The sequence below is a fragment of the Mus pahari genome, chromosome 4 (genome assembly GCF_900095145.1).
Source record: "Mus pahari chromosome 4, PAHARI_EIJ_v1.1, whole genome shotgun sequence".
Classification (NCBI taxonomy): Eukaryota; Metazoa; Chordata; class Mammalia; order Rodentia; family Muridae; genus Mus; species Mus pahari.
In genome coordinates this window covers 105,204,360-105,231,166 of record NC_034593.1, presented here as the reverse complement: position 1 = coordinate 105,231,166, position 26,807 = coordinate 105,204,360, and the positions used below count along the sequence as shown (strand labels likewise).

The 26,807-nt window shown below is 43.5% G+C and overlaps 2 protein-coding genes across 3 annotated transcripts in view; one reads left to right on the top strand and one right to left on the bottom strand.

Moving 5' to 3' along the window:
* Nucleotides 1-7,670, bottom strand: part of Dbt (dihydrolipoamide branched chain transacylase E2) — a 34,832-nt gene extending 27,162 nt beyond the window's left edge. For both annotated transcript variants that reach the window (XM_021196052.2, XM_029538061.1), the window contains exons 1-2: nt 7,611-7,670; nt 296-419 (exon numbers count right to left, since the gene is read on the bottom strand). In XM_021196052.2, coding sequence (XP_021051711.1) covers nt 296-419; nt 7,611-7,661 — 175 coding nt within the window. In that variant the 5' untranslated portion in view covers nt 7,662-7,670. The remainder of the gene's footprint in view (nt 1-295; nt 420-7,610) is intronic.
* Nucleotides 7,671-10,144: 2,474 nt separating this feature from the next.
* Nucleotides 10,145-26,807, top strand: part of Rtca (RNA 3'-terminal phosphate cyclase) — a 20,254-nt gene continuing 3,591 nt past the window's right edge. Inside the window, exons 1-10 of the mRNA XM_021195956.1 lie at nt 10,145-10,382; nt 10,475-10,575; nt 11,698-11,841; nt 13,744-13,867; nt 17,237-17,295; nt 18,634-18,775; nt 20,737-20,861; nt 22,764-22,822; nt 24,316-24,410; nt 25,336-25,440. Coding sequence (XP_021051615.1) covers nt 10,338-10,382; nt 10,475-10,575; nt 11,698-11,841; nt 13,744-13,867; nt 17,237-17,295; nt 18,634-18,775; nt 20,737-20,861; nt 22,764-22,822; nt 24,316-24,410; nt 25,336-25,440 — 999 coding nt within the window. The 5' untranslated portion in view covers nt 10,145-10,337. The remainder of the gene's footprint in view (nt 10,383-10,474; nt 10,576-11,697; nt 11,842-13,743; nt 13,868-17,236; nt 17,296-18,633; nt 18,776-20,736; nt 20,862-22,763; nt 22,823-24,315; nt 24,411-25,335; nt 25,441-26,807) is intronic.

Sequence of the window (26,807 nt, the reverse complement as noted above, 5' to 3'; positions counted from 1 at the left end):
TGTCATGCCTTCGATTAAGTCAACAATTTACCTTAACCTAGGAGGTCACATCAATGCTAATGATTGCACCTAGAAAATCAGAGAATAAACAACAGATGGCCGGATATAACCCAGCCTCAACTGTAAAAAGACACAAGCATTGTGGGAAACTATGGAGCGGAGTGGGACAGGAAACAGGAACCGGATAGAGGTGGGGAGAGCAACGCTAGAAATACAGAGTCAATGTTTTACTTCAGTGAGGTTTTCTATTACTAAGAAAGAGAATGGATAACGATAAGGCCACTATTTGACTCACCGGCCGCTGTTCTCAGGGAATGACGTGGCTGACTGTACTTGAACAATGGATAACCCACAGAGCACACACATTTTGGCTTCAAAACATGGACGCTATTACATGTTTGAAAATAGCGTGCACAGGCCTACCAAAGAGAAAAGAAAACAAAAAGAATTTATAAATCTTCAGAGGTGGGGAGTGAAGTTTATGACAGAGTGGATGTGCCATATGCAGAAAGCTGAGGGTTTACTGGCCCCCCTCACCAAATAAATGTATACACTCTTTCTTTCTTTCTTTCTTTCTTTCTTTTTCTTTCTTTTAAAAAAAGATTTATTTATTTTATGTATATGAGTACACTTTAGCTGTCTTCAGACACACCAGAAGAGGGCGTCAGATCCCATTACAGATGGTTGTGAGCCACCATGTGGTTGCTGGGAATTGAACTCAGGGCCTCTGGAAGAGCAGTCAGTGCTCCTAACTGCTGAGCCATCTCTCCAACCCAATATACAATGTCTGTTTAAGTGCATACTTAGTTCTGTTTTAGGCTGATGCTCCGGTCCATAATGAATTTTCTAGGCAAATCCAGAATACAGCAGGAATGAATACAGATTCAGCAGAAGGAACGATCAAAGCTGATAAAACTGATTATTTTCGGGGGCTGGTGAGATGGCTCAGTGGGTAAGAGCACCCGACTGCTCTTCCAAAGGTCCGGAGTTCAAATCCCAGAAACCACATGGTGGCTCACAACCACCCATAACAAGATCTGATGCCCTCTTCTAGAGTGTCTGAAGACAGCTACAGTGTACTTACATATAATAAATAAATAAATCTTTAAAAAAAAAAAAACTGATTATTTTCCAAATTACTTCTGTCCCAGTAACCCAAAGAAAAATCATATTACTACTCTCACAGACTCACATTAAGTTCACATACTTAAAACCACTGACACAAATGCCTTCCACCCCAGTGGGCAGACACGCTTAGGTCGTTCCACTTTCTGAAGTAACGCTATGCAGGAATCCTGGGACTGCGGATGTAGCTCCGAGCAAAGCACCCAGCTAGCATGCGTAGCCCCGGAGTTCATCCCCAGGACTGCAGAAACAAGCAACAAAAACCTCCATCCACAGTGATTATGAACATTTAAGACAACAAAAAACATATATTAAGTCCCAAAGTTTTGTTTTTCCTTTCAGTACTGGGAGGTAGGGCAGGGGGTAGGGGGCTGAATCCATGGCTTCTTGGCATGCCCAAGTGGTTTTCTTTCTTTTTAAGAGATATTAATTTTTTATCTTATGTGTATGAGTGTTTGCCTACATGTAAGTATGTGTACTATGTGCATGCCTGTTATCCAGGGAAGCCAAAAAGAAGGTGTTGAATCCTCTGGAGTTACAAACAGCTGTGAGCTGTGATGTGGGTGCTGGGAACTGAAACCCAGAACTCTGGAAAAACAGCCAGTGCTCTTAGCTACAGAACTTATATTAATCTATAGATGACTCTGTTAACTATTTTTAAAATGCCTTAGTATGAGTCCAAACATGTTAGCCCAAAATACACTCAACTTGATATATCAAAACCTAAGTGTCTTTATAATTTATTCTTATAGTTCTCCTTTCAATGTTCCTAATATCCAATAACTATACCTTTTAAACATAAGTAACAATGGTTTCTAGCCTCCTTGGTTTTGAGAATACTGGTAGGTATTTAAAGCTTCCATTTCCTTATATTTTTCCTAGAGAACATCACAGTAGTTGTGTACATTAGTTATTTGGACGACAGGTCTCCCTGTGCTGCCCAAGTTAGTCTTGAACACTGTTGCTCATGTGGTCTTCCTGCCTCAGTCTCTCAGACAACCGGGACCACAGGCATATGCCAACACACTTAATTTTACAAGTCATATCTTAATATGTACTTATAAATAAGAATTTTATTCTTTTTTTCTAAAAGCAACTAAAATAAAATTAAAAGTCTGACTACAGAATGTATTTAAATTCGTAATTTAAAAAAATATTTGTTTTATTTTATGAGTATTAGTGGTTTGTTTGCATGCATGTATGTGTACCACATGTATGCCTGGTACCTGTGGAGGACAGAGGAGGGAGCTGGATCCCCTGGGACTGGAGTTAAGGATGACTGTGAGCTACTGTGTGGGTGCTGGGAACCAAACTCAAGTCCTCCTCAAGAGCAGTGAGTGCACATATGTGTATGTGCAGATGGAGGCCCCAGGTTGACACTATCTTCTCAGTGGCAGTCCATCTTATATACTTTAGCCGAGACTCTCACGGAACCCAGAGAACTAACTCAGTGTGGCTAGTCATCCTGCTCTGGGGAATTTCCTGTTTCTGCCTCCCACGTATGATGACAGGCAGCCTCCCGAGTCTACCTGGAAACTCACTTTTATAATACCTATATTTACATTCTTTATTTTATTATTGTATTGGTGTGTGACTGCACGTCTCTCTGTGTGTGTCTATGGAGAGTGTGTAATGTGAGTGCATACATGTGGAGGGCAGAGAATAACTCTGAGGAGTCAGCTCTCTCCTTCCATCTTGTTTTAAGGCAGGTCTCTTGTTTCAGCCTAGCTACATAATCCAGGCTAACCCCACCCCACCCACCCTCAGCAAGCTTCGGGGCCATTTTCCTGGCTCCGCCTCCCATCTGGCCATGGGATTGCTGGGATTACAAATGTGCATGGTCAGATCCATCTTTAGACATGGGTTTCAATGATGCCACTCAGGTCCTCAGACCAGTGCAGCAAGTGCCTTTCCCCGATGAGCCATCTTTCCAGGCTCTAATGCCTATATTTAATTTGTATTAAGAGTAACGTTTAGGAGCCATAAAACCTTACCTCATTTAGCAGTTGACAACTTAAAGCTGAGTGGATATTGACAGGACTTTTTTCCCCACACACACCCTGTTCTGTTTGCCCTTTTTTTCTCCTTCAACATTCTCAACCCTGGCTCTTGGGCAAAAAAAAAGAACCACCTCTGCTTCTTCAGCTATAAAACGTAGAGGTGCTTAATGAAAATTACGATTTAAATAACATACTTCAGCTTTAAAACTTTTGAAGAAAATTAGCCTACAGAAGGTTCTCCCTTCAATAACACACTGAGGAATTCTTACTGAGGAATTCCTAATAGACTGGGGGTCACAAACTACCCAGTTAAAATGCACCGAGTGCCATGTACCAGGTACTTGAAGCTTTCATATACATTCCCTTGTCTCCAGCCCACATTATCTCCTGGAAGATGTACGTGATTACTCTCACATGAGAAGTTCACAGAGGAGAAGTTACTTTCCAGGCCACACTGGTATTAAGTGGCAAAATTAAGCTCTGAAGCCAAGTAAACTTGACTTCAAAACTCAGGTCCCTCCTGACACGTCACATTGCCAAGAGAAAGAATCCTTTCTTTCCAAGCTATACTCTAGGAGAAACAATTCTTTCTTTCTTTCTCCCAAGCATGGTCATGTGTGCTCTTATTATTTATAATAAGAAATTATAGGCAAAAAAACTAGCTGTGGGGGGAGATATTTAAGTAGTGGAGGAGGGTTAGGGCGGCGATCTTGGAGATTTAAATTGGGCCTTGCACACTGAGCATGAATAAGGAGCAGATGGACACTTCTAAGGCACAGGAAATGATGTAAACACAAAGACTGCAACAGGAATTTGATGGAGCAGTGAGTACTTGATTTGGCTTAATCAGATCTGCAAAGGACAAGGACACTCAAGGTGGTGACTGGTATCTGAATGGCAGGAGAAGGAGGGGGAATCTATGCATTGGAGGGTGGGGGTCACAGCGGAGACAGAGTGAGGAAAGAGTCTGCTATTAGCTCCTAGGACAAGGTTACTATAGGTAAAGAAAGAGGCCCAGGCAGGATTGGAGTTGTTGAAACAGAAACACGGGTTCCTGAATGACCTAATCAACAGGGACTGAGAAAGGGCAGCTAAGTTACAGTATTACGTAAATAAAAGCAACTGGATGGCTTTGACAAGAGAGGAGAGATTTAAAAATTAGCAAAAGTGAAGAGATTAAAAGATAATACAAAGGAGGAAAAATAAAATTTTAAACCAGAGAAGGCATGTCTCCCACCCCCATACTATCATGCTAGTTAAAAGCAGAAGCCAGGTGGCGGTGGCTTCTTTTAATCCTGGGACTCGAAGGCAGAGGCAGGCATATTTCTGTGAGTTCAAGGTCAACCTAGGCTACAAAGGGAGTTCCAAGACAACCAAGGTTCTACAGAGGAGCTCTCAAAAACCAAAACCAAACAACAAACAAAGTAAAACAAACACTGCTTTTTCTGAGCCCCTCAGCAAACACTTATGGGCACTCACAGTGTGTGGGGTGCTGTGGCCACATCCAGAGGAAACACACGTGATCCCTGCTCACATGCAATGTCCAGCAGAATGAAGGATAAAGCGAGGCTCACAGGCCATTGACACAGCCACAGTGGGATGTTCTAAGGGAAGCTGGCTGGAGAGAGTTAGCTTGAAGTAAGACTGGAGATTGAGTGGGAGTAACGCAGGAGAGGAGCAGGGCTGCAGATGAGGCAAGAGTCTCTGAGGCAGAGGAAATATATGAGCAAAGGTCTGGAATCAAGAGAGCACAGTGTGTACTCGGGTAATTGTTCCGTAAAGTTCTCTGTGCACCAAGTGGGGGCACTCAGAGCTGGGGCTGGAGTGAGTGTGTGAAAGCGTGTGAGTGTGTGTGTGTAGAATGCTACTTTTACTCTAATACTTCTTTTTCATTGATGTCTATAACCAATGCCCAGTAAAGTAGTGGTAATAATAATAATAATAATAAACCCAATTATTTTCAAGATAAATCATCGGTACTCACAAAGGCTGTCTCATATGTCAAATTTAAGAATGGATGTGTGAAAGAGGAACAATTAAGGATGTGCCAAGGAAAATCAAAAGTGTGTGATAAGAGATAAAAAGTGTGTGATAAGAATAAACAGGTTTTCAATAAAGAATGATAATTGAGGGTTGGAGAAGCCACGTCATAAATTTCCTCAGTCAAGTGGCTTGGGGACATTTTTAAAAAGATGAGTCTTAAACAAGAACATGGCATGATCTAATGTGTGCCTCATTTTATAAGATCATTTTGGCTGGCCTATGGGAAATGAACTACAAAAGAGGCTGATCAGAGGCAAGAGGCCCAGTTAGGAAAGACTAAGACATCTGTAATCAAGAGCGAGGTGGTAAATAGTAGCTACATTTCTTCAGAGTTGATCAGTAGAGTCAAGAGAAACAGGTTTGAGGGGCTATTCTGGAGGCAGGAGTTCGCATCCCTGAGGCACTGTGGCACACGATGAGATGGTAGCTTTTCCAACTCCCCTATGCTAGCAGCAGCCAGGGAACAATATTCTAGCTGGTTGTATCATCCTGGTAATGTCCCTTCCTCCGTCCCGCCTTAAATACCCAGTGAGTTGCTGCAGCTTCCTTATGGCCGTATGGGAACGGTCAGATGAACTGATGAAATGTCAGCCCTCGCAGTGACAGTCATGCATGTCACCTGCAGTCTATAGGCATAGACGGTGTCTTGTTCATTCAATGGATTTGTGTTACCTGCAATTGAAAAACACCTCATATTGTGCAATGGGAGATCTCTTAGACAGCAGAATATATGACCTAGTTGGAAGTCTAGAGAATGCCAGGGAACCATTAGCACAGCTGGTGACTATATGCAAAGGAGTGGGAGAGAGAATGCAGGAAGCTGGAAAAGTGCAGAAGGCCAAAGCCATGGCTTGACAGGTCTGTGTGAAATCCATTCACTATTAGATGATCTAGTCTATGTGCTCACTTTATGCTTACACAAACCAAATGGCTTAACTTATTGCCCACATAAGCTATATGCTAGCTCTTATACTACAAACCTGTCCAGCATGTCACTGTACTAAACACTGTGGGCACCTGTCACACCATTCTGTCTGTGTATCCACACACATCAAAAGATGGAAAAGGTCATAGGAAGTTGGCAGGTCTGTGGAGAGCCTATGGGAGCACTGTTGACGGAAGTCTTTGTGTGGTATTTAGAAGCTGGAAAGGAAAAGAGGGCAGTGGAATCGAGCAGCTGAAGACGACGTAAGACGGGGAATATTGGTCAACTAGTGTCTCAGAATCCAAGAGTGGAGAGCTCTGGAAAGAAGAGTTGCCCATACAGGATACCTACTAAGGTGCTGCTGACAAGAGCACCCTTCTGCTGCCTAGTTCCCACTTCTCTTCAGTCTCCGTACTCACTAGTCCCCAGGAATTCCTCTGTACCCCACTCCTCCATAGGTGTCCACCCTCGAGTGTCCCAGTAGCTCTGAGCACTTGTTCCATAATAGCACTTTTTCTAAAACCGTGGCTTTCTTCCTTGCCTCCCTCTCTCCTGTTCTCCTTTACCACGTTACAATCTTAGGAGGAAAGGGATGGTGGCTGTCTGTGTTATAGGAATATGCCCAGTGCCCAGTACACACAGCGGGCTGGGAAAAAGGTTTTGAGAGATCAGGAGGCCAGCACTAAAGGAACATCTAGGGAAATGGGTAAAGTCTACAGTATCCAAGAAGTTATGTAATTAGGAAGAAACAAGATACGACGTAGTGGGATACATCTATGGTTGTTGCTAAAAGCTTGTGAGTGAGGGGGGAATGCAAATGGGGGTGGTAAATCGATGATTAAACAGTTGGAACGGCCGGGCGTGGTGGCGCACGCCTTTAGTCCCAGCACTCCGGAGGCAGAGGCAGGTGGATTTCTGAGTTCTAGGTCAGCCTGGTCTGCAAAGTGAGTTCCAGGACAGCCAGGGCTATACAGAGAAACCCTGTCTCGAAAACCATGAAAAAAAAAAAAAAAAAAAAAAAAAGCTGGAACGACATGTAGTGTGACCAAGGGGAGAAGTGCAGCCCCGAGTGGGGTCCCAAGCTAGAGGACTTTTCTCTTCTCTTCCTCCACACGGAAAATTGCCCGAGGTCAGGTTAATAGTGCCAGCTTATGGCGCGCAGTGGGCTCTCAACAAATCTCGAAAGAACATAGCTCTGTGTCTGCAGTGCCGATCACAATGCCTGACATCTAGAAAGTACTCAAGCAAAGTTATGCAGGTGAAAGGCCAGGATGTGGGTACCGTTGGGAAGAAAGCTAGTCGCCCAAAGCTAATCGCCAGAGAATCGCGCCTCGGGACGCGAAAGGAGTTTCCAGCCTCACTGGCACGCCACCTTCGCTGCCCTTCTGATTTGCATGCATCCTTCCATCACTTGCTCACAAGACGCGAGGCACTCGGAGAAGAAAGCAACACACCACTCGGGATAACACCTACTAAATCGATCCTTCCCAACCTTAGACCCATCCAATCCCGCTTACCAATCTGACAGCGCTCGGGCTGCAGGTCCTCAGCACACGCGCTGCAGCCATCTTACTCCGGAAATAGCCACCAGCACACAGCTGCGAGAGACGCCTCCTCCAGGCGACCAATCCCCAGACGCGAGACGCACCTCCCCGAGCGGCCAATAGAAGAGAAGGAACGAGCCTCCCACCTGGCAGCCAACCAGGGCGCGGGGCGGGGCCGACTGAAGCCACCCCCCCCCCCCGAGGTGTAAAAGAATTGAGGGAGTGAGAAGGTAGATATGGGGAGGAGGACAGTTTAAAAATCCAGGTTTTGGGGTGTTAAGTACACGCGTACCAACAATCCATCTTTTTAGTTCAGATAATGGAGAGAAATCACGTTTAGGAGCTGCAGAGACTTGGGTTCAGTCTCCAGCACTCAAATCAGGTAGCTCATAACAACCTACAACTCTAGTTCCAAGGGATCCGACGCCCTCTTCTGGCCATCTCGGGGCACCTGCATCCATGTGCTGTACATTTAAACAGTTGTGCACCCACACATACTTTTTTTTTTTTTTTTTTTTAAAGAATATGTTAAGGACACACAAGAAGGGACACTAATTGAAGACCTGAGGGGTCAGTAGCAAATTGTCTTTTCTGGTGTCGTGCTGTAACTATAAAAAGGGCAGAAAAATAGGATGTTTCTATATTTCATAGCAAGGCCATACAAAAACACTTCTCCATGATTAGGAATTCCTCTTTCCTGTGTTGAGATTGCTGAAATTGACTTCTCCAGTCTAAAATAAACATGTCATCACTTTGTCTTTGAGTCTTAGAAAATGTGGTCAGATGCAGCGGCCCTGTTTAAGAAATGAGTCACAAACTTATAACCCTGAATTACTTTGCCCCTTGAAGAAATGTCCACTTCTTCTACCACCAAAGTAACAGCAGGAGTTTGGCTGTTAGCATAAGCTGAGACTGTAGCTGTTTGGCACAGTGTTATTTGGCATGAGTCAAACCTCAACATCAGTCTCCAGCACTGTGATTAGTAAAAACAAAAAGGATTAGCTTTCTTCAGAGGCTGCTATGTTTACACAAAGGGAATCTAATATGTATGATAAGGTATTGCAGGGAAGATGGCTCTCTTCCATAGGACCCAGGTCGGATTCTCAACACCTACTTGGTGGCTCGCCATCCTCTGTAATTCCAGTCACAGGGAATTCGATGCCCTCTTTAGGCCTCTGTGGCCTGTGTACAGATGAATGTGTAGACAATATGCCCATTCACATAATAATAATTTTTCAAAAGTACATGTATATTCGCACAGCAGCCCTGCTTCAATGTCTCATTATTTCCTGCCTGTAAAATTATATCACTGGCATCTCCTTTTTTTTTTTTTTTTTTTTTGGCTCTTAGGCCTCTAATCCATCTTCTGTACACTATAATGGATTTGTGCCTCTCCCTTTGGTTTAGCGGACCATGAGACAAGGAAGTTTCTCTGAGTCTCATGCTAGGTCAAGGGAAAAGATGGAGTTCCCGAGACAGCTAGAGGGCAAGTTTGTCATCCAGAAAGAGATTTTACAGTTCTAAATCTGCTAGACCACTTTGTAGAAGAGATTGAGTCGATGACAGGTCGGTGTTGGACTGGACCACACCTAGACTTCTTGCATGTGCATCACTATTCTCCTCTACTTAAACCTAAGCTTTCCATCAGGACACTGAAGATAGGCTTGTTTGTTTGTTTGTTTGTTTGTTTCTCTTCCTAATGGGACCACACGTAACAGATCTCTTCTTTCTGCTTTCCATTAATACTTATTTCTTGGATTGGCTACTGAGAAGGTGTTGGCTGAGCCTACTTTGTTAAGGCCTGCCAGGTGCCAGGCTCTGATGGTAACATTTCAAGTAACCATTCAACCATAGCTAACATTCCAAACCTCAACTACGAGTACTTCCCTGATTAGCATCTTTTTTTTTTTTTTAACTTGAATTTATTCTTTCACTAGAGCCTTCCTGGAAGCTCAGTGTCATCAACATTTTTTTTTTTTTTTAGATTTTATTTATTTACTCTATGTAAGTACACTGTAGCTGTCTTCAGACACTCCAGAAGGGGGCATCAGATCTTGTTAAGGATGGTTGTGAGCCACCATGTGGTTGCTGGGATTTGAACTCTGCACCTTTGGAAGAGCAGTCGGGTGCTCTTACCTGCTGAGCCATCTCACCAGCCCCCTGATTAGCATCTTGGAGCACGGTCCAGATTGGTTTAAGTAATCTACGTGCTTCCAAAATACTGTGTTAGTACAGTATCGAGATTAGGCGACTGTGATGTTTCATCACACAATTCAGACTCATTTCCCAGTCTTTGAGGTACCCGAGGATGCTGGAGAAAGCAGTGCTACACATGATTGGGAAGATAAAATACCAGCCTGAGGGATAGATAACTGAAGAATGTACCTGGAGCCTGAAGGTTTTGTTGTGTCACCCCCTTGTGGCCAGCTCAGTTCCCTGCTAGAATGGGTACACAGTCGCAGAACGCCCTGCGCAGCCTCTCTGAGCGCTGGGTGGAGCGCATGCGTACAGCTGAAGGCCGGGTCCCCTGGGGGAATTCGTTTCCACGGCAACCGTTTCCCGGGAGGCTGGAGTTCTTTCTCCTTCCGGCGAGCTCGGCCCGGAAGCGCAGTGTCAGGCCTGCGGGCTTGCAGGCGCCTCGTCTTTTGCGGGTTGCAGCGGGGACTTGGTCGCTGCCGGCCGGGCTCAGGGGCGCCCGCCATGGAGGGCCAGCGGGTGGAGGTGGACGGCGGGATCATGGAAGGGGTGAGTGTGGGGCTGCTAGGGGCCGGGGCGAGCTGTGGCAGCGGGAGCCTCCATTCAACTTCTGTCGTTTCTTCCTCCCCGGTGCTCTGCAGGGCGGCCAGATCCTCAGGGTCTCCACCGCCCTGAGCTGCCTCCTGGGCCTCCCCTTGCGCGTGCAGAAGATCCGCGCGGGCCGCAGCACGCCGGGCCTCAGGTACTGCGGGCGCGGGCGGGCGGGGAGTTTGGGGGACCTGAGAGCCCCGAGATCGGAGCCCGGGTTGTGGGGCGGAGGAGGCCAGGGCGGCATCCAGAGTGCGGCCTTTGCTCTCCTTTTCTGTCCATAGGGCAGGCCGCAAGTTGTCCTTAGGACGCCTTGAAACAGGGTAGTTTGTCCATGCGTCTTGTCATGGTAGGTTTATTGTTGTTGCAAGATATCATCTAGTCCAGAGTAATCCGGAACTCCTCTGTTAGGGAGAATAACCCTGAACTTTCGATTCTCCTGTCTCCACCTCTCAGATGCTAGAATTACAGCTGTGTGCCATCATGCCCAGTTTATGTGGTTCTGGAGATGAAACCTAAGGCCTCCTCCATTCTGTGCACGCCCTCTACCCACTGAACTACATCCCTGCCCCTCTAATCTCACTCTCTCTTTTCATAAGACTAGCAGTCAAATTGTATTACCGCACACCCTAATAGCCTCCCTTAAGGTAATTGTACCTTTAAAGGGCCTATTTAAATATCACATTTTGTGTGGGTTGAGGTCTCAACGTTGGAATTTAGGAATGTACATAATTCAGGTAGCACATAATTCAGGTAGTACTGGTGTCACGGGTTGGTTATTGAATGAAATTCAAGACTGGTGACTTTTAGGTAGTTTTAGACGTCTTTGTTTATTTTTATTTAATGTACATTGGTATTTTGCATTGGTATTCTGCCTGCATGTGTGTCTGTATGAGGGTGTCTGATCCCCTGGAACAGGAGTGACAGATAGCTATGAGCTGCTGTGTGGGTACTAGGAACTGAACCCTAGTCCTCTGGAAGAGCAAGCAGCCAGTGCTCTTACCCACTGAGCCATCTCTCCAGCCTCTGGTTTGCTTTTTTTCTGCACATGTATAACTTGTAACAGTTCATCACCATAGCCTAAATAACCAGTCCTGAAACCTTTAAAAAGTTGCCACTAAACAGTGAGTCCAAGCGCATTTAAAAAAACCCTAGACGAAGTGCTGCTGTTTGAAGGCATCATACTTGCTTTCTGGCCATTGCTTTGTAACTGTGTCATAGAGTGGGGTATAGGCAGTCTGATACACACGTTTTGATGCAGTCTTATGACCTGAAGGCCTCAGCATTTATCTGGACTGGAAATGGTTCGTGATTTGTGTGGTGGGCACCTGGAGGGAGCAGAAATCGGCTCAACAGAGATAACCTTTACACCCGAGAAGATCAGAGGTGGAGTCCACACAGCAGATACCAAGACAGCAGGGTATGTATGTCTCACTTTACCCTCCATTCAGACCAGGGTTCAGATATAAATTCTTTGGCTTTGTGGGAATGCTCTTTTGACCTTTTGAGGTTCAGTTTTCTCCCTTTTAAAAATGTAAATAATAAACCTGCTTGTTTAGTTGTAGCTGTTATTATTTCCAGATTTTTTGGGTTTTGTAAGACAAGGTCTCCCTGTAAGTGAATACTGATGTTGAACTCATATCCCCCCCCACCCCCCCCACCCCCGTTCCTGTCCCCACGCCCCCAGGTGCTGAGATTGCAGGCACGTGTCGCTGTACCTGGTTTTCCCTTATTGCCTTAATAAGTACCCACGTAACTCTAGAAAATGTCGGAGGCTTGCCTTGCATGTCCAAGGTCCCCGGTTTAACTTCCAGCTGTGCAGGAGCAGGGAAATGCTTTGTCTAAAAATTTCAGATGTCCCCTAGGGAAATGGAGCTGGAGCCTAGTTCAGTGGTAAAGTGCTTGATTAGTGTAAAGTTGCTGTGTCCTGATTCCCATTACCAGAAAATAAACAAAACAAAACAAGAGTCATAAAACCCCAGCCAAGCACACCCAGCCTCCTGGGAAATGGGTAGCTTAACAAACTTCTAAGAGCCCCCATACCATCCCACAATGACAGAATGTGGAGAGGAAGCAGCATTTGCTTGCTTTTGTGCACTGTTTGGTTGATTGCATCCTTCTTTTGCATCTGGTACTGGATTGCTTGCCCACTGCCTCAAGAATTCTGGCCAGGTGTGTTGCCTGAGGTTCATCCCCAACCCCTGATTGCTTTTTAAAGTAACCTTTTTTTTTTTTAAACTGTAATTTTCTGTATAAAGCATTTGACAGAGTAAGACGTTGTATTATATTGTATTGTATTATGTGTATGTACGTGCACACTCATGTGCATGCTTCTGTGCATACACACATGTACACATGTATAAACACTCATGCTGTGGAGTGTGTGCATGCATGTTCCTGTGCATACATACACATACACATGTATCATGCTTTGGTGTGTGTGTGCTCATGCTCCTGTGCATACACACACGTATACATGTATAAACATTCATGCTGTGGAGTGTGTGTGAAGGTCAGGGGACAACCTATGTGAATAACTTTGTTTATTGTAATTGGTTTCATTTTGAAGAAGGGCAATTCATTTTAAAAATCTGACTAGATACTTCATTTTTAAAAAGACTTCACATTCTGTGCCTAAGTTTTGTGATTCTTCATGTCGACCATAAGGAGAAAACCCCTTGTTAAACATTCTGTCTCTAGTCACATAAATTCCCTGATGTGCTATGATTTGATACTTGACTAGTGTCCTGTGCATGGTGACACTAACAGCCCAGGAATGAGGGGGTAGGTAGTTAGGCTTGGCTGTTCCAAATGCATCTTCATAAACTGCTGTTTTCAAGAATACTTAGAGAAAAAGTTTGAAGATTTTATTCTTTTTTTGTTAGGTTTGGTTTTCGAGACAGGGTTTCTTTGTATAGCCTTGACTGTCCTGACCTCACACTGTAGGCCAGGCTGGCCTCGAACTCAGATCCTCTTTCCTCCGCCTCCCAGGTGCTGGGATTAAAGGCATGTGCCACCACTGCCTGGCCATGTTTTTATTTTCAATTTAACCTAATTTTTTGGTGATGTTGGGTACTCAACCAAGGCCTTACAAGTGAGAGGCTGAAGCCATTTTCCATTGACTTGCTACCTCATTGCAGTTTGCTTTTGTCTTTCTGCTTTGAAATACTTCTGTCAGAGTCAGGATTTTACCCTTCAGACACTGAAATGTTTTCTAACTTTTCCTTGTCTGAGCTTCAAGTCACACTGGCGTGCAGTAACAAATACAGCTGTTCTGAGACTCAAACGACAGTCCAGTGAAGCTGTTCTGCCTTTTCCTTAGGAGTGTGTGCCTCTTGATGCAGGTTTCAATGCCCTGTGTCCTGTTTGCGGCTTCCCCGTCGGAGCTCCGTCTGAAAGGTGGCACCAATGCAGAGATGGCCCCACAGATCGATTACACCATGATGGTAAGGGCGCCGTGGTCTCTGTTTAAATGTCTGCAGCATCCTCGCAGACATCCTGTTCACACATGTCCTAGTTCTTCTGTAGGAGAGGGGACAGGTTAGGGTCACTTTAGGGCTTGCATTATAAATTAAAATAGTGTTCACACTGATTTCTTTTAAGGCCCTAAAAGTATAATTATGTAAGTTATCAGTTATTATATAAATCACCTGCTTTTACTTTAGTGTTGTTATGTCCATAAGGAAGAAAAGGGGTACAGGTTGAGTATTTCTAGTCTGAAATACTAAGTGAGCCAGAATTTGAGCCAGCGAGATGGCTCATTGGGTAAGAGCACTTGCTACAATAGCCGGATGACCCGAGTTTAGTGCCCAGAACTCAAGAAAAACTAGAGCTAAGTCCTGAAAAGTGACCTCTTGACCATCACACACACACACACACACACACACACACACACACACACTCAGATAAAACAATTCTTAAAGATACTATAAAATTCAAAACTATTTGAGTACCAACATGATGCTCCAAGTAGGACATGTCCCACCTGACTCCATGTGGTGACAATACCAGGGCACAGTAAGGCAGTATGCAGGTTCTGTGTATAACGTGTGAAACACAAGTCAATTTCATGTTTGCATCCTGTGTGTTTGTACAAATACTATGTACTCTGAACAAGTCAGATGCACCTCTGGCTCGAGCATTTTCGGGCAAGGATATTCAGTCTGTATTAGTGGGTTTTTCTTTTCCACGTTTATTGTGGCATAGTTCGTCACAACTAAATTTGCTCCTTTAAATGTACCATTAAGAATTTTTACAAATATGTACCTGTGAACCAACTTCCAAAACCAAAGTGAAGGTTTAAAAAAAAAGTTTTATTAAAAAAAAAAAAAAAAATGGAAGGAAGGAAATGGCAAACCTTTGTAGCTAGTTTGTCCCCAGCTCCTGCCACCTGCTGTTCTCTCTCAGTTCTGCCCTTTCACAGTGTCACACAAAATACACATGCTGTGCTTGACTTTAGAAGTTGGTGGGTTTTCCTCTTTTGAGACAGGGTCTTACGTATCCCAGACTGGCCTTATATTTGATATGTACAGAGGATGACCCTGGACCTGTGAGCCCCCTGCTTGCACCTCCAGAGCCCTAGAGTTAAAAGTGTGCCCAGCTGCCATGGCCAGTGAATGCAGTGTGCCCAGCTGCCATGGCCAGTGGATGCAGTGTGCCCAGCTGCCATGGCCAGTGGATGCAGTGTGCCCAGCTGCCATGGCCAGTGGATNATGCAGTGTGCCCAGCTGCCATGGCCAGTGGATGCAGTGTGCCCAGCTGCCATGGCCAGTGGATGCAGTGTGCCCAGCTGCCATGGCCAGTGGATGCACTGTGAGCACAGACAAGGCAAGGCAAACACACTGCTGACCAATCTCCAGTGCCAGCTCAGGGATGGGTTTTTTTTTTTCCCCCAGTTACATTTTGAGACTCTGTGTCTCTCCAGTAAAGGCTGAGTGGCTTAACTCTGTGCTGAGCATGAGTCGAAGGCCCTTGCGTTGCCTCCATCATTTGTCAGCTTTGAACAAATTCATTAGAGACTACTGAAATGTCTTTAGCCCTGTCCTTTTCTTACCCCATGAAAGCTCCTTTTCTTCTGCATCTTACCCAGCACTAGATACAGAGAGCCTCTGTGCTTTAACACCCCCACCCCAGATTGAGTTTTGAAATTGTTGGGGAGAAGATACCAAGGCTTTACACATGTTAAGCAACTGCTCTGCCCTGTGCTACATCACCACTATTTGAAAAAAAGCAAAACCATAGATATTTAGTGCCATCTATCCCTCCTACACACATGGTGATAGTCTGGGGAACTGAGTAAGTCTCCATGGTCTCATGTATTTTGAAGGCTTTGGGTTTAAGCACCATTTTCTTCTGAAACCCTGCCATTCTGATGGGTGCCATCATCTTTGGTCAGTGTGTGGAGACATGTGATAAAAGCCACTTTCAACCTGGTGAGGATGGCACACCTTTTCAGTCCCAGCACTCAGGAGGCAGAGACAGGTGGATCTCTGAGTTTGAGGCCAGTCTGATCTACAGAGCAAGTTCCAGGACAGCCAGGGATACACAGAGAAACCCTGTCTTGAAGGGAAAAAAAAGAAAAGAAAAAAGAAAGATTTTTTTAGTTTGGATTTCTATTGCTTCAAGGAAAACACCATGACCAAAAAGCAAGTTGGGAAGGAAAGGGTTTATTCAGCTTGCACTCCCACATTACTGTTCATCACCAAAGGAAGTCAGGACAGGAACTCAAGCAGGGTAGGATCCTGGAGGCAGGAGCTGATGCAGAAGCCATGGAGGGATGCTGCTTACTGGCTTGCTTACTTCTCATGGCTTGACAGCCTGATGTCTTATAAAACCCAGGACCACCAGCCCAGGGATGGTACCAGCCACAATGGGCTGGGCCCTCCCCAATTGATCACTAATTGGGAAAATGTCTTATAGTCGGATCTCATGGAGGCATTTCTTCAGCGGAGGCTCCTTCCTCTCTGACGATAACTAGATTGTGTCAACTTGACACACAGCTAGCCAGTACAATACTTTACATAAACGAAATATGAGATACAGTGAAGGATGAATGTTAAAGATCCTGGAGCATAGCCTCGCTTAAACTGCAATTGTTATCGTATGACACGTGCCTTAGAGAGTGATGCCTCAGAGCAGTAGGTCTCAGCCCCTTAGGGCTCACATACCAGGCATCCTGCATATCAGATACTTACACTACCGTTTATAACAGTAGCAGAGTTATAGATATGTAGGAGCATCTGAATAATTTTATGGCTGGGGGTCACCACAACATGAAGAATTGTATTAAAGGGCCCAGCATTAGGAAGGTTGAGAACCACTGCCTTAGAGGATAGTTCAGTAAATTCTGTTCCAGCACCATGCCATTAAATATTGCTTGGGAGGAACTCAGTATGTCATGAAAAAATGTTTCCAATAGGAAATGAGAAAAAAGCTATGGTAAAGCACTGTCTATCTATTAAAGTTTCAACAGTATTGAGAAATTGAGAATGCAGAGTGGAAGACTGTTCACCAGCAGCCTCCCGAGTCTTTTAGTGCACACTGTGTTGATCGGGTCGGGGAGGGCTGCCCTGTAGTCATTTTTGGGTTGGTGTGTGGAGCTCACGTAGACTTGCACAGTCCTGCTTAAGTAAACATTAAACGTGTAGCTATGTAATGGGCTTTTTGTTTGAACGATAGAGTTGGTGTCAGTCTCTGTTGTTCCTGTGTATCTGCAGCACCTGCTAACTAGCTCACTGCATAGCAGTTTTCATTTAGTGATTGAACTTGGTGAGTCTGTGCATATTGCTGGCTAAAGGAACAACTGACTTTTTCAGGTTTTCAAGCCAATTGCTGAGAAGTTTGGTTTCACATTTAATTGTGACATTAAAACAAGGTAAGTTGCTCGGTCCTCAGCACCCCACCTCTCCCTTCTGACAGCAGTACTGTGGACCCAACTCAGGGCTTGTGCATGCCAGGCCAGCCCCTGCTGCTGAGTTACGTCTCCAACCCTTAACCTTTTCCATTTTTTACATGCTCCAAAACTAGTGCAAAAGGTAGATTTAGAGAACTGTTACTCAGATACTCTTAATGCATTGTGTTTTGTGATATATTTCTTACAGAAAATAATTGTATTTTGTGCCTTAAAGACATTAACTATAGAGCTGTAGGACCTTACCAGTAGTGTTCACTTGTTTCTTGACAGAAATGCTTTCATGGGAATTTCTACATGGAGGTCTTCATAGCTAGTGTTATCCATGCCTCTGAACAGGCGAGAAGGGATCACTGTGTGTGGACAACTACGCTAGGCACTCTGGGATATAAAGAGTCTGTTCCACAGTGAAGTCAGAGTCGACTTCTAAGAAAGCCCAGCCTTAGTGCATTATGGTCGCAGTGCCCCAGCTTTCCTGTCCAGTTTCATCTTCCTTCCTACGTTCACACTATTATATTCTAACTTGGTTATCCGCTGTCTTAAACTACTTGGCACCTTTAAATTCATGTTATTTATCTTCTGTCACATAAAAATTAGAAATAGAAAATAATGATTTCTTATTTGGACTGTTGATGAATGCATTCACTCTTGTTACATTCATCTGTTGGAACCTCTTTGCAACCATACTTATCATCTAAGTAGACCATAAACTACACCATCTCCCTACCAGGTAGAGATTCTTGAAGATGGAATGGAAGCACAGCAGTTGTCAGCATCTGCAATAAAAGAGTAGGACAGTTAAAATTTTATTACTGCTCATCTGCTTAGATATTCCTCAGGTATTAATCTGAGTATCATGTGCCAGCTGCTGTTTTAGGCCGAGGAAGTAGAAACTAGCAGAGCCAGTGTTGACAGAACTTATGTTCTCAGACAGCACTGTAGTGAGGGGAATGTTCTGCCCTGTCTTAGGCAGTAGTCACTGCGCTGGAGCCGTTGAGCGCCTGATAGTCTCATGTCGCTTGGAGGATGATTTCTTTGAGTGCTGTGGATTGAACCCAGGGCCTCACATGCACATGCTAAGGATGCAGCCTACCTCTGAGCTCTACTTCTGGCCATAATTCCAGTATTCATGTGTAACTTGAGACCACAGAGTGGACATCTGAGGTTGCAGATATCATATAGACCTTTTCATGAACTTCTCTAAATGATATATCTTTTGGTATCATTGCTGTTACTGTAATGGGTTGTTAAGCCTTACTTTGTTCTCAGTTATGGAGTGTGTATTTGTTCTACTTTTCCTAGGGGCTATTACCCCAAAGGGGGCGGAGAAGTGATTGTCCAAGTGTCCCCAGTTAAACGGTTGGACCCAATAAATCTGACTGATCGAGGCTCTGTGACCAAGATTTATGGGAGAGCTTTCGTTGCCGGTGTTTTGCCACTAAAAGTAAGTTGTCGTAGTGCTCTTAGAAGTGTAGGGACACCTTGATGATTTTGAGAGTACTTTTTTTCTTTCAAAACAAGAGCCAGCCGGGTGGTGGTGGCGCACACCTTTAATCCCAGCACTTGGGAGGCAGAGGCAGGTGGATTTCTGAATTTGAGGCCAGCCTGGTCTACAAAATGAGTTCCAGGACAGCCAGGGCTATACAGAGAAACCCTGTCTCGAAAAACCAAAAAAAAAAAAAAAAAAAAAAGAGCCTCAGACAATTTGAGGTTTTATTTTTCTTTCTTTTGAGGTTTTTGTTGTTTTAAAACAGGGTGGCATGGGTAGCCCAGGCTGTCTGAATCTTCCCGGGTAGACCAGATGGCCTTGACTTTTCAGTGCTCCTGTTTTTCTGTCTGCAAAGTGTTGTTAGTTTGTTTTTCTCAAAATAGAGACTTACGTAGCTCTGATATAGCTGATGGTGGCCTTGAATTCACAGACCCAGTAAACCCCAGAATTTATGTATGCTAGTCAGACACACTACTACCTGAGTTGCATGCCTAGCCCAAGAGCTTTTTTAAAAAAAGATTGATTGATTGATTGAAAGTACACTAGCTGTCTTCAGACACCCCAGAAGAGGGCATCAGATCTCATTATGGATGGTTGTGAGCCACCATGTGGTTGTTGGGATTTGAACTCAGGACCTTCGGAAGAGCAGTCAATGCTCTTAACCACTGAGCCATCTCTCCGGGCCCAAGAACTTTTTTTTAAAAATGTATTTATTTAGTGTGGATAGGGGTTAGGCTGCATTCCAAGGTGAACACGTGGAAGTGGGGATTAGGGCACATGTCATAGTGTGTTCATAGAGGTAAAAGAGGTCAGTTGAAGGAGCCATTTCTCTCCCTCCGCCACGTGAGCCCTGGGGCTCTGACTCATGTCAGCAGGCCTGGCAGCAGTGCCTTTACCCACCGAGCCATCTCAAGAATCGTATTTATTTTGTTCGTTTTGTTTAAGACATGGTCTTACTTGGCTGGCTTGGGACTCACTGTGTACATCAGGCTGGCCTCAAACTCAGAGTTCCACTTGTCTCTGCCTTCCAGAAGCTGGAATTAAAGCTGTACTCCACTCTGCCTGGCAGAACTTTTGTTTTTTAATTAATTAAAGAAAATATTTACTTTTAAGATTTTTATCTTTATTTTATGTGGCATTGGTGTTTGGCCTGCACACATGTCTGTGTGAGGAAGTTAGATCTCCTGGAACTTGAGTTACAGGTGGTTGTGAGCTGCCGTGTGGGTAGGGTATTGAACCCTGGTCCTCTGGAAGAGTAGTCAAAGCTGTTAATCACTGAGCCAGCTCTCATTTGCTTTATTTTGTTTATTGCTTTGTATTTTATTATTTTTGTGTGTACAGGTATTTTGCCTGCACATATATTTGTGTTCCATATATATGCAGTGGCTTCTGAAGCCAGACAGGGTGTTGAGTCCCTTGGGACTGGAGTTACAGATGATGGTGAGCTGCCATGTGGGTGCTTGGGATCGAATGTGGGTTCTCTGGAAGAGTAGCCAGTGTTTTTAACTACTGAGCCATTGCTACAGCCCCCAATTTATTTTATGTGCATGTGTTTTGCCTACGTATATGTATGTACATCACATATGTGCCTGATGCCTGGAGGTCAGAAGAGGGGGTCAAGTCCTCTGAAATTGGGGTTAAGGGATGGTTGTTAGCCACCATATGGGTGTTGGTAATTGAACCCAGATCCTCTGAAAGAGTAGCAAGTACTCTGAACTACTGAGCCATCACTCCTGTTCCCAGACCCTAATTTGAATGTCTTCATTTAAACGTTTCTTAGAAGTTAGTGTTCTTTCTAGAAGTGTAAAAATGATACGTGGAAAAGTTAATTATGTTATATACTTTTGAAGGAATAAAAATGGTGGTCCAAATGACCAGTGACGAATTTGTTCTCCTTTTCTGGTTTACCAAAATAGGTAGCAAAAGATATGGCCGCGGCGGCTGTGCGGTGTATCCGGAAGGAGATCCGGGATCTGTACGTCAGCATCCAGCCTGTGCAGGAGGCCAGGGACCAAGCCTTCGGCAATGGGAGTGGAATCATGTGAGCACAGATGTAGAAATAGTTGAGACCCTGAGATCACTGTCCTCATCAAAGAGCTGTATGCATTTGCTCAGCTTAGGGTTCTGCAGTGTATGTGTAAGGCCATTCAGGTTGAGGCTTGGTGTTACGTGGCTGGACTAACCAAACTCAAGAGACTCAGGCAGGGGGATCACAGATTTGAGGGCAGCTTAGACACAATCTGCATAGCAAGTTTTAAGGCAGCCAGGACTGTCTATTAATATACTGCCTTAAGTCAAAATGTAAAAGTAAAACATCAAAAAAAAAAAAAAAAAAGGCATTCTCCCACCCTCCTCTCCCTCTCCCAAATGTTTTGTAGATTCTTGTGTTTGTAGGCATTATCTCTTGGTTCCAAGTTTACAATTCAAGCAACTCCAGATAAAACATATTAGGGAAAAAAGTTTATTCTAAATGCATACAGGCATTTTTTCCTCTTGTTGTTCCTTAAACAGCACACTGTGACAGCTATTATAAAGTGTATGTATTTGTGAGCATGTGTGCTTATAAGTTTGGTGTCAGTGTTACATCATTTTTTTTTTTTTTTGTCATTTTTGATTTTTGAAGCAAGGTCTCATGTAGTTTAGCCTGACTTTAACCTAGCTGTGTAGCCAAGGATCTCCTTGAACATGTGATCTGCTTCCTTTCTGGGAGCCACACACCCGGTGCTCTTAACTGCTGAGCCATCTCACCAGCCCGAACATAATTTTTTGTTTGTTTGTTTTTTTGTTTTTTTGACAGAGGGTTTCTCTGTGTAGCCCTGGCTGTCCTGGAACTCACTCTGTAGACCAGGCTGGCCTCGAACTCAGAATCCTCTGCCTCCCAAGAGGATAAAAGGTGTGCATCATCACGCCCGGCCCAAACATAAATTTTTCAAGATTTATTTTTATTATGTTAGTTATGTATGTGTATTTAGCTGGGGTATGTGTATGAATGCAGGCATCTGTGGAGTTCAGAGAGGGCCTCAGGTCTCTTGGAGCTAGAGTTCCAAGCAGCAGTGAGCTGTCCTAAGTGAGTGCTGGGTACTTAACTTGGTTCCTCTGCGGGAACAGTTTATTAGCTTCTCTCCAGCCCCCTTAAATATTTAGGCTATTCAGAAAGTAGTCTTTGAAACTAACACCAACAGAAAAGTTTTAGTTTTTCAAGATCCCTTAGGTTTGAAATTACTTTATAATTACTTGGTATAGTAATGTTGTCTTTTATATTATGTTAAGCCAGTTAGAAGTTAAGTTTTAACAAAAGTTCTTTAATTGGGCTAGACTGTGGTGGTGCACACCTTTAATTCCAGCTCCCAGGAGGCAGAGACAGGTGGGTCTCTGTGAGTTTGAGGCTAGACTAGTGTACAGAGTGAGTACCAGGACAACCAAGGCTACACACAGAATCAAAAACAAAACACTATCTACGTGGGTTTGATTACAAAAACTAATAAAGTATTCTCTAAATAAAAAAAAAAAAAACACATTCTTTAGTTGATATTTTTAAAGTGTAGAAATACAGTATTTTGTGGATACTTATATTTCAAACCTTTTATTCAGAAATTTACAAAGTTTAAAGTACTTGCCTTCTTTGCCGTAATACTACCTTAAAAAGAAAACAGAACAGAACCTAAGTCTGTGTAAAGTCCTTTTTATCCTGTGTACTGTAACCAGTGCTAATGACAGAATAACCTGTAGGGGAGGGTGGTGGCGTTCTCTACATGCAGTAGTTTAGTGTCTCCTGAACTTTGCCCAAAGGAATCCTCCTGCCCCCTGAGATTGTTGGTGACTTTATTGTCTGTGGGAGGAATTTCATTACTGCAGTGTAGATGTAAGTGGTTTCTTGTGTTGTATTTGAATGGCATTTAGAATATTACAGTGTGGGTAGTTACACTTTTTCCCTCTTATGTAGCATTGTTGCTGAGACATCCACTGGCTGCTTGTTTGCTGGATCATCACTTGGCAAAAGAGGTATACATGAAGGAAAGGGGTTTTTAAATGCCATCATCAGTGAAGAAATCTTTTTTTTTTTCCACGATCTATTTATTTGTTTGTTTATTTATTTATTTATTTTATGTATGAATACACTGTCGCTGTCTTCAGACACACCAGAAGAGGGCATCAGATCCCATAATAGATGGTTGTGAGCCATTATGTAGTTTCTGGGAATTGAACTCAGGACCCCTGGAAGAGCACTCAGTGATCTTAACTGCTGAGCCATGGCTCCAGCCCCAGTGAAGGAATCTTTTATCTTTTTAGTGTAGACTGTCAAGAATGATGACTGAAATATTTAAAACATAGTCAACTAATTCTATTTTAGAGTCAGTGAATTTTTCATTTTTTCAACTCTGTATTTTGAGAAAGTTGTAGACCTCGAGTAGTCATTCCTACACCCTCTAGGTGGCCCAGTTGTGAACATGTAGCTGCATGTGTTCATTTCTGAACCATTGCAGAGTTCATCTGTGGATCTGAGAATGTCATGTTTTAAGAGAGTACTGAAAAGTCTTCAATTCTGATTAAATTGTCTGTGACCAATTCTAACTTCTGTTAAGTCACAAGTTTTAAATTGAAAACTGAAGTATAGCTTTGGTTTATAATTTTTGTTATATACTGGCTTTATAATTAATTTTTAAATTTAAATTATGTATGAGTCTTTTGCCTACATGTATGTCTGTGTAGCACTTTGTGCCTGGTACCTGGGGAGAGCAGAAGGTGTTGATTCTCCTGGAACTAGAGTTGCAGACAGTTGTGGGCTGTCATGGGGGTGCTAGACAGTGAACCTGGGTCCCCTGGAAGAGCAGCCAGTGCTTTGGACTGTACCGATTTCCAAAGCCTGCATTTTGTTTTGTTTTGGTTTTGTACCTGTTTTTCATAGTTCTGGGTAAATTAGAGCCTCACCCGTATAAGGCAGGTGTTCATGCATTGAGCCATATGCCCAGCCCATGAATGCTGTTAAGAAATGGATGCCAGGGGGTATGCTGAGGTCAGAGGACAGCTCTCTCTCCTCACTTTGTTTCCTGGGAATTAAACTGGGATCATCTGACTTAGCCTGGGGTAACTTCACTCACTAAACCGTCTCACTGGCTCCATAGTTAATATTTTTTAGTAGATACCAAACGACCTATTTTTCTCCACTTTTACTTTGACACATTGACGTTTCTCAAGTTTCATAAGCTTAAATAACTTTGAGATCCTTCCTGAAAAGTGCATTGGTTAGTTCCAGAAGCCTGAAAGTAATGTTGCATCAGTGCTAATTGGGAAGTATCAGTTAAAGGTTTTGCTTGCTTGTTTTCCTGAGACAGAATTTCACTCTGTAGCTCAGGCTGGCCTTGCACTTGGGACAGTTGTGTTGTAGGTTCCCAAGTGCTGGGCTTTCAAGTATATGTCACCTTACTCAGTTCAGTTAAAGTTGGTGACTTGGGAGTAATTTGTTGTTATTTTCTTTATTATTGCTCCTGTTTTAGGTGTGAATGCAGACAAGGTTGGGATTGAAGCTGCTGAAATGCTATTAGCAAATCTGAGACACGGTGGCACTGTGGATGAGTATCTGCAAGACCAGGTAATGACACTGGTAGCATCAGAACCGTGTTCCTGACAGAGTTGAACATAATTATGTTGCGTATAAATTTCTTTAATTGTGCCATCAAGTATCCAGACACATTACTCTCATTCTCTTACACACAAAGGGTCTCAAGAGTTGACTCCCATTGGGAGGTGGTGTTGAATATTTGGACCGCTACTCTTTTGAGACAAGGTCTCATTCTCTACCCTCACATTCTCCATCCTGCTGGCTCTTCTTGCCTAATGTGGGTGGAGTCTTGTGGTTGGTCTTCAGAATCCAAGAGAGAGGGAGAAGGAAGAGGAATTTTCTGGAGACAGTTTTCCTTGTGTTTAGTCATTTCCTTCTTCCTAAATTCATGTTCCCAGGAATTCTGTAGACTCCATTTATCTTTTAAAATGGGATTTTTGAAGAGTATAAAAACTTGTCATGTACAGCAGCTTGCAGAAAAATTTGGTCTAATTAAGTGTATGAGTATCCATATCTCTATCTAATTCTGAAACATAAATTGTTAAAAGTCAGTCTTGTCGGCTAGGCATGATGACAACCTGTCTTTAATTCCAGCACTTGGGAGGCAGAGGCAGGCAGATCTCTGTGAGTTCGAGGCCAGCCTGGTCTACAAATTGAGTCCAGGATAGCCAGGGATACACAGAGAAACCCTGTCTTCAAAAACAAAAACAAAAACAAAACTAAAGAAAAGAAGTCAGTCTGTCTAAGCATTTACCAAGCACAGACTGTGGTTAACACATTTCTCAGTCACTGTGCGAAGCTTCTAGAAACATAAAGAAAATAGAAATTATTCTTTTAATTTCTTTTAAAAGCTATTTTGATTTCTAATAGCATTTTCCTGTGAGTGGTTGTAGAATTTGTAAATCTGAATATTAGCATATTTTTGAGATTTTTCTTCTTTGTTCTTTTTTGATAGCTAATTATTTTCATGGCGCTAGCCAATGGAATTTCCAGAATAAAAACAGGACCAGTCACACTCCACACACAGACTGCTATACATTTTGCTGAACAGCTAGCAAAGGTGAGTATTATGTTAGAAAGGCTGACTGGGTAATAAACAGGAAACCCAGCAGTAATCACAGTTGGTGCTGCTCCTGGGCTCCCTGTGTGGAGGACTCTCAGCAGCCTCAGCATCTGCTTCCTGTCTCCTGGCACACCGCGGGCGAGTAGAGAGAGCAGAGTAGATGCTTTGACACCTGACACCTGTGCTTCGTGCCAGCAGCCTGGGCTTTGAGCATCCCAGGACAGTTTGGAAGCCTTAAGTCCTGCGCATCAGTGAAGGTTCTGCCTGACTATTGTGTGAGCTCACGTTTAAACCTTTTCTTCAGCACTCTGGTCTAAAATAATAACAATAATAATAATAAATTTCAAGTGAGATTAATGCTAATCTTTTCATAGGAAATGTAAAAATGGTTCCCTTTAGCTAGTAAAGCCACTGTTCTTTTTCTTCTCAAATTGCTCAGATTTTTTTTTTTTCTTGTTTTTTTTGTCAGATTTTTTATTTTGGAATTTCGTTTTTATTCTTTTGCATGGTTTTAGTTTAGGTTTTTTGTTGTTGTTGTTTTTGTTTTGTTTTTCAAGACAGGGTTTCTCTGTGTAGCTCTGGCTGTCCTGGAACTCACTCTGTAGACCAGGCTGGCCTCAAACTTAGAAATCCGCCTGCCTCTGCCTCCCGAGTGCTGGGATTAAAGGCGTGCGCCACCACGCCTGGCTTTAGTTTAGTTTTAATACTCAAGGCCTCAGTATACATTTTGGCCTGGCCTTGAACTTCTTAGGAAGACCAGGAGAACTTGTAATCCTCTGGCCTCAGCCTAGAGGGAGTGCTTAGATGCAGCAGGAGCCACCACACTTGACGGCTCTATTCTCTGTAATATAATTCTGTAAGATTGTGACTCAAGTTTTATGGGGTTGCTGCCTTTTTTTTTTTTTTTTTTTTTTTTTTGAGATTATAAAAGTGATTCCCATGAGGCATGGTAGTGATTACCTGCCATCCGTCACGTGAGAGCCTGAGGCCAGCTCTGTCTATGTAGCACATTTCAGGCCAGCCTAGGCTGTAAGATAGACTTTGAATACAAGAAGAACAAGAAAAAGAGTGCAGGAGAACTACACCGCAGTCCCTAAAGAGTATTCTTCTCCTTTCAGTTTATTTTTTCAATTGAAGTAATTTTTTTCATACAAAATATTCTGATCATGGTTTCCCAACCTCATCTCCTTCTAGATCCTTTCCTGCTCCTCACACTTCCAACTCACACCTTTCTTTTTTTTTTTTTTTTTTTTTTTTTTTTTTTTAAAATTTTTTTTTTTTATTTACATTTCAAATGCTATCCCGAAAGTTTCCTATACCCCTCCCCCCACCTCTGCTCCCCTACCCACCCACTCCCACTACTT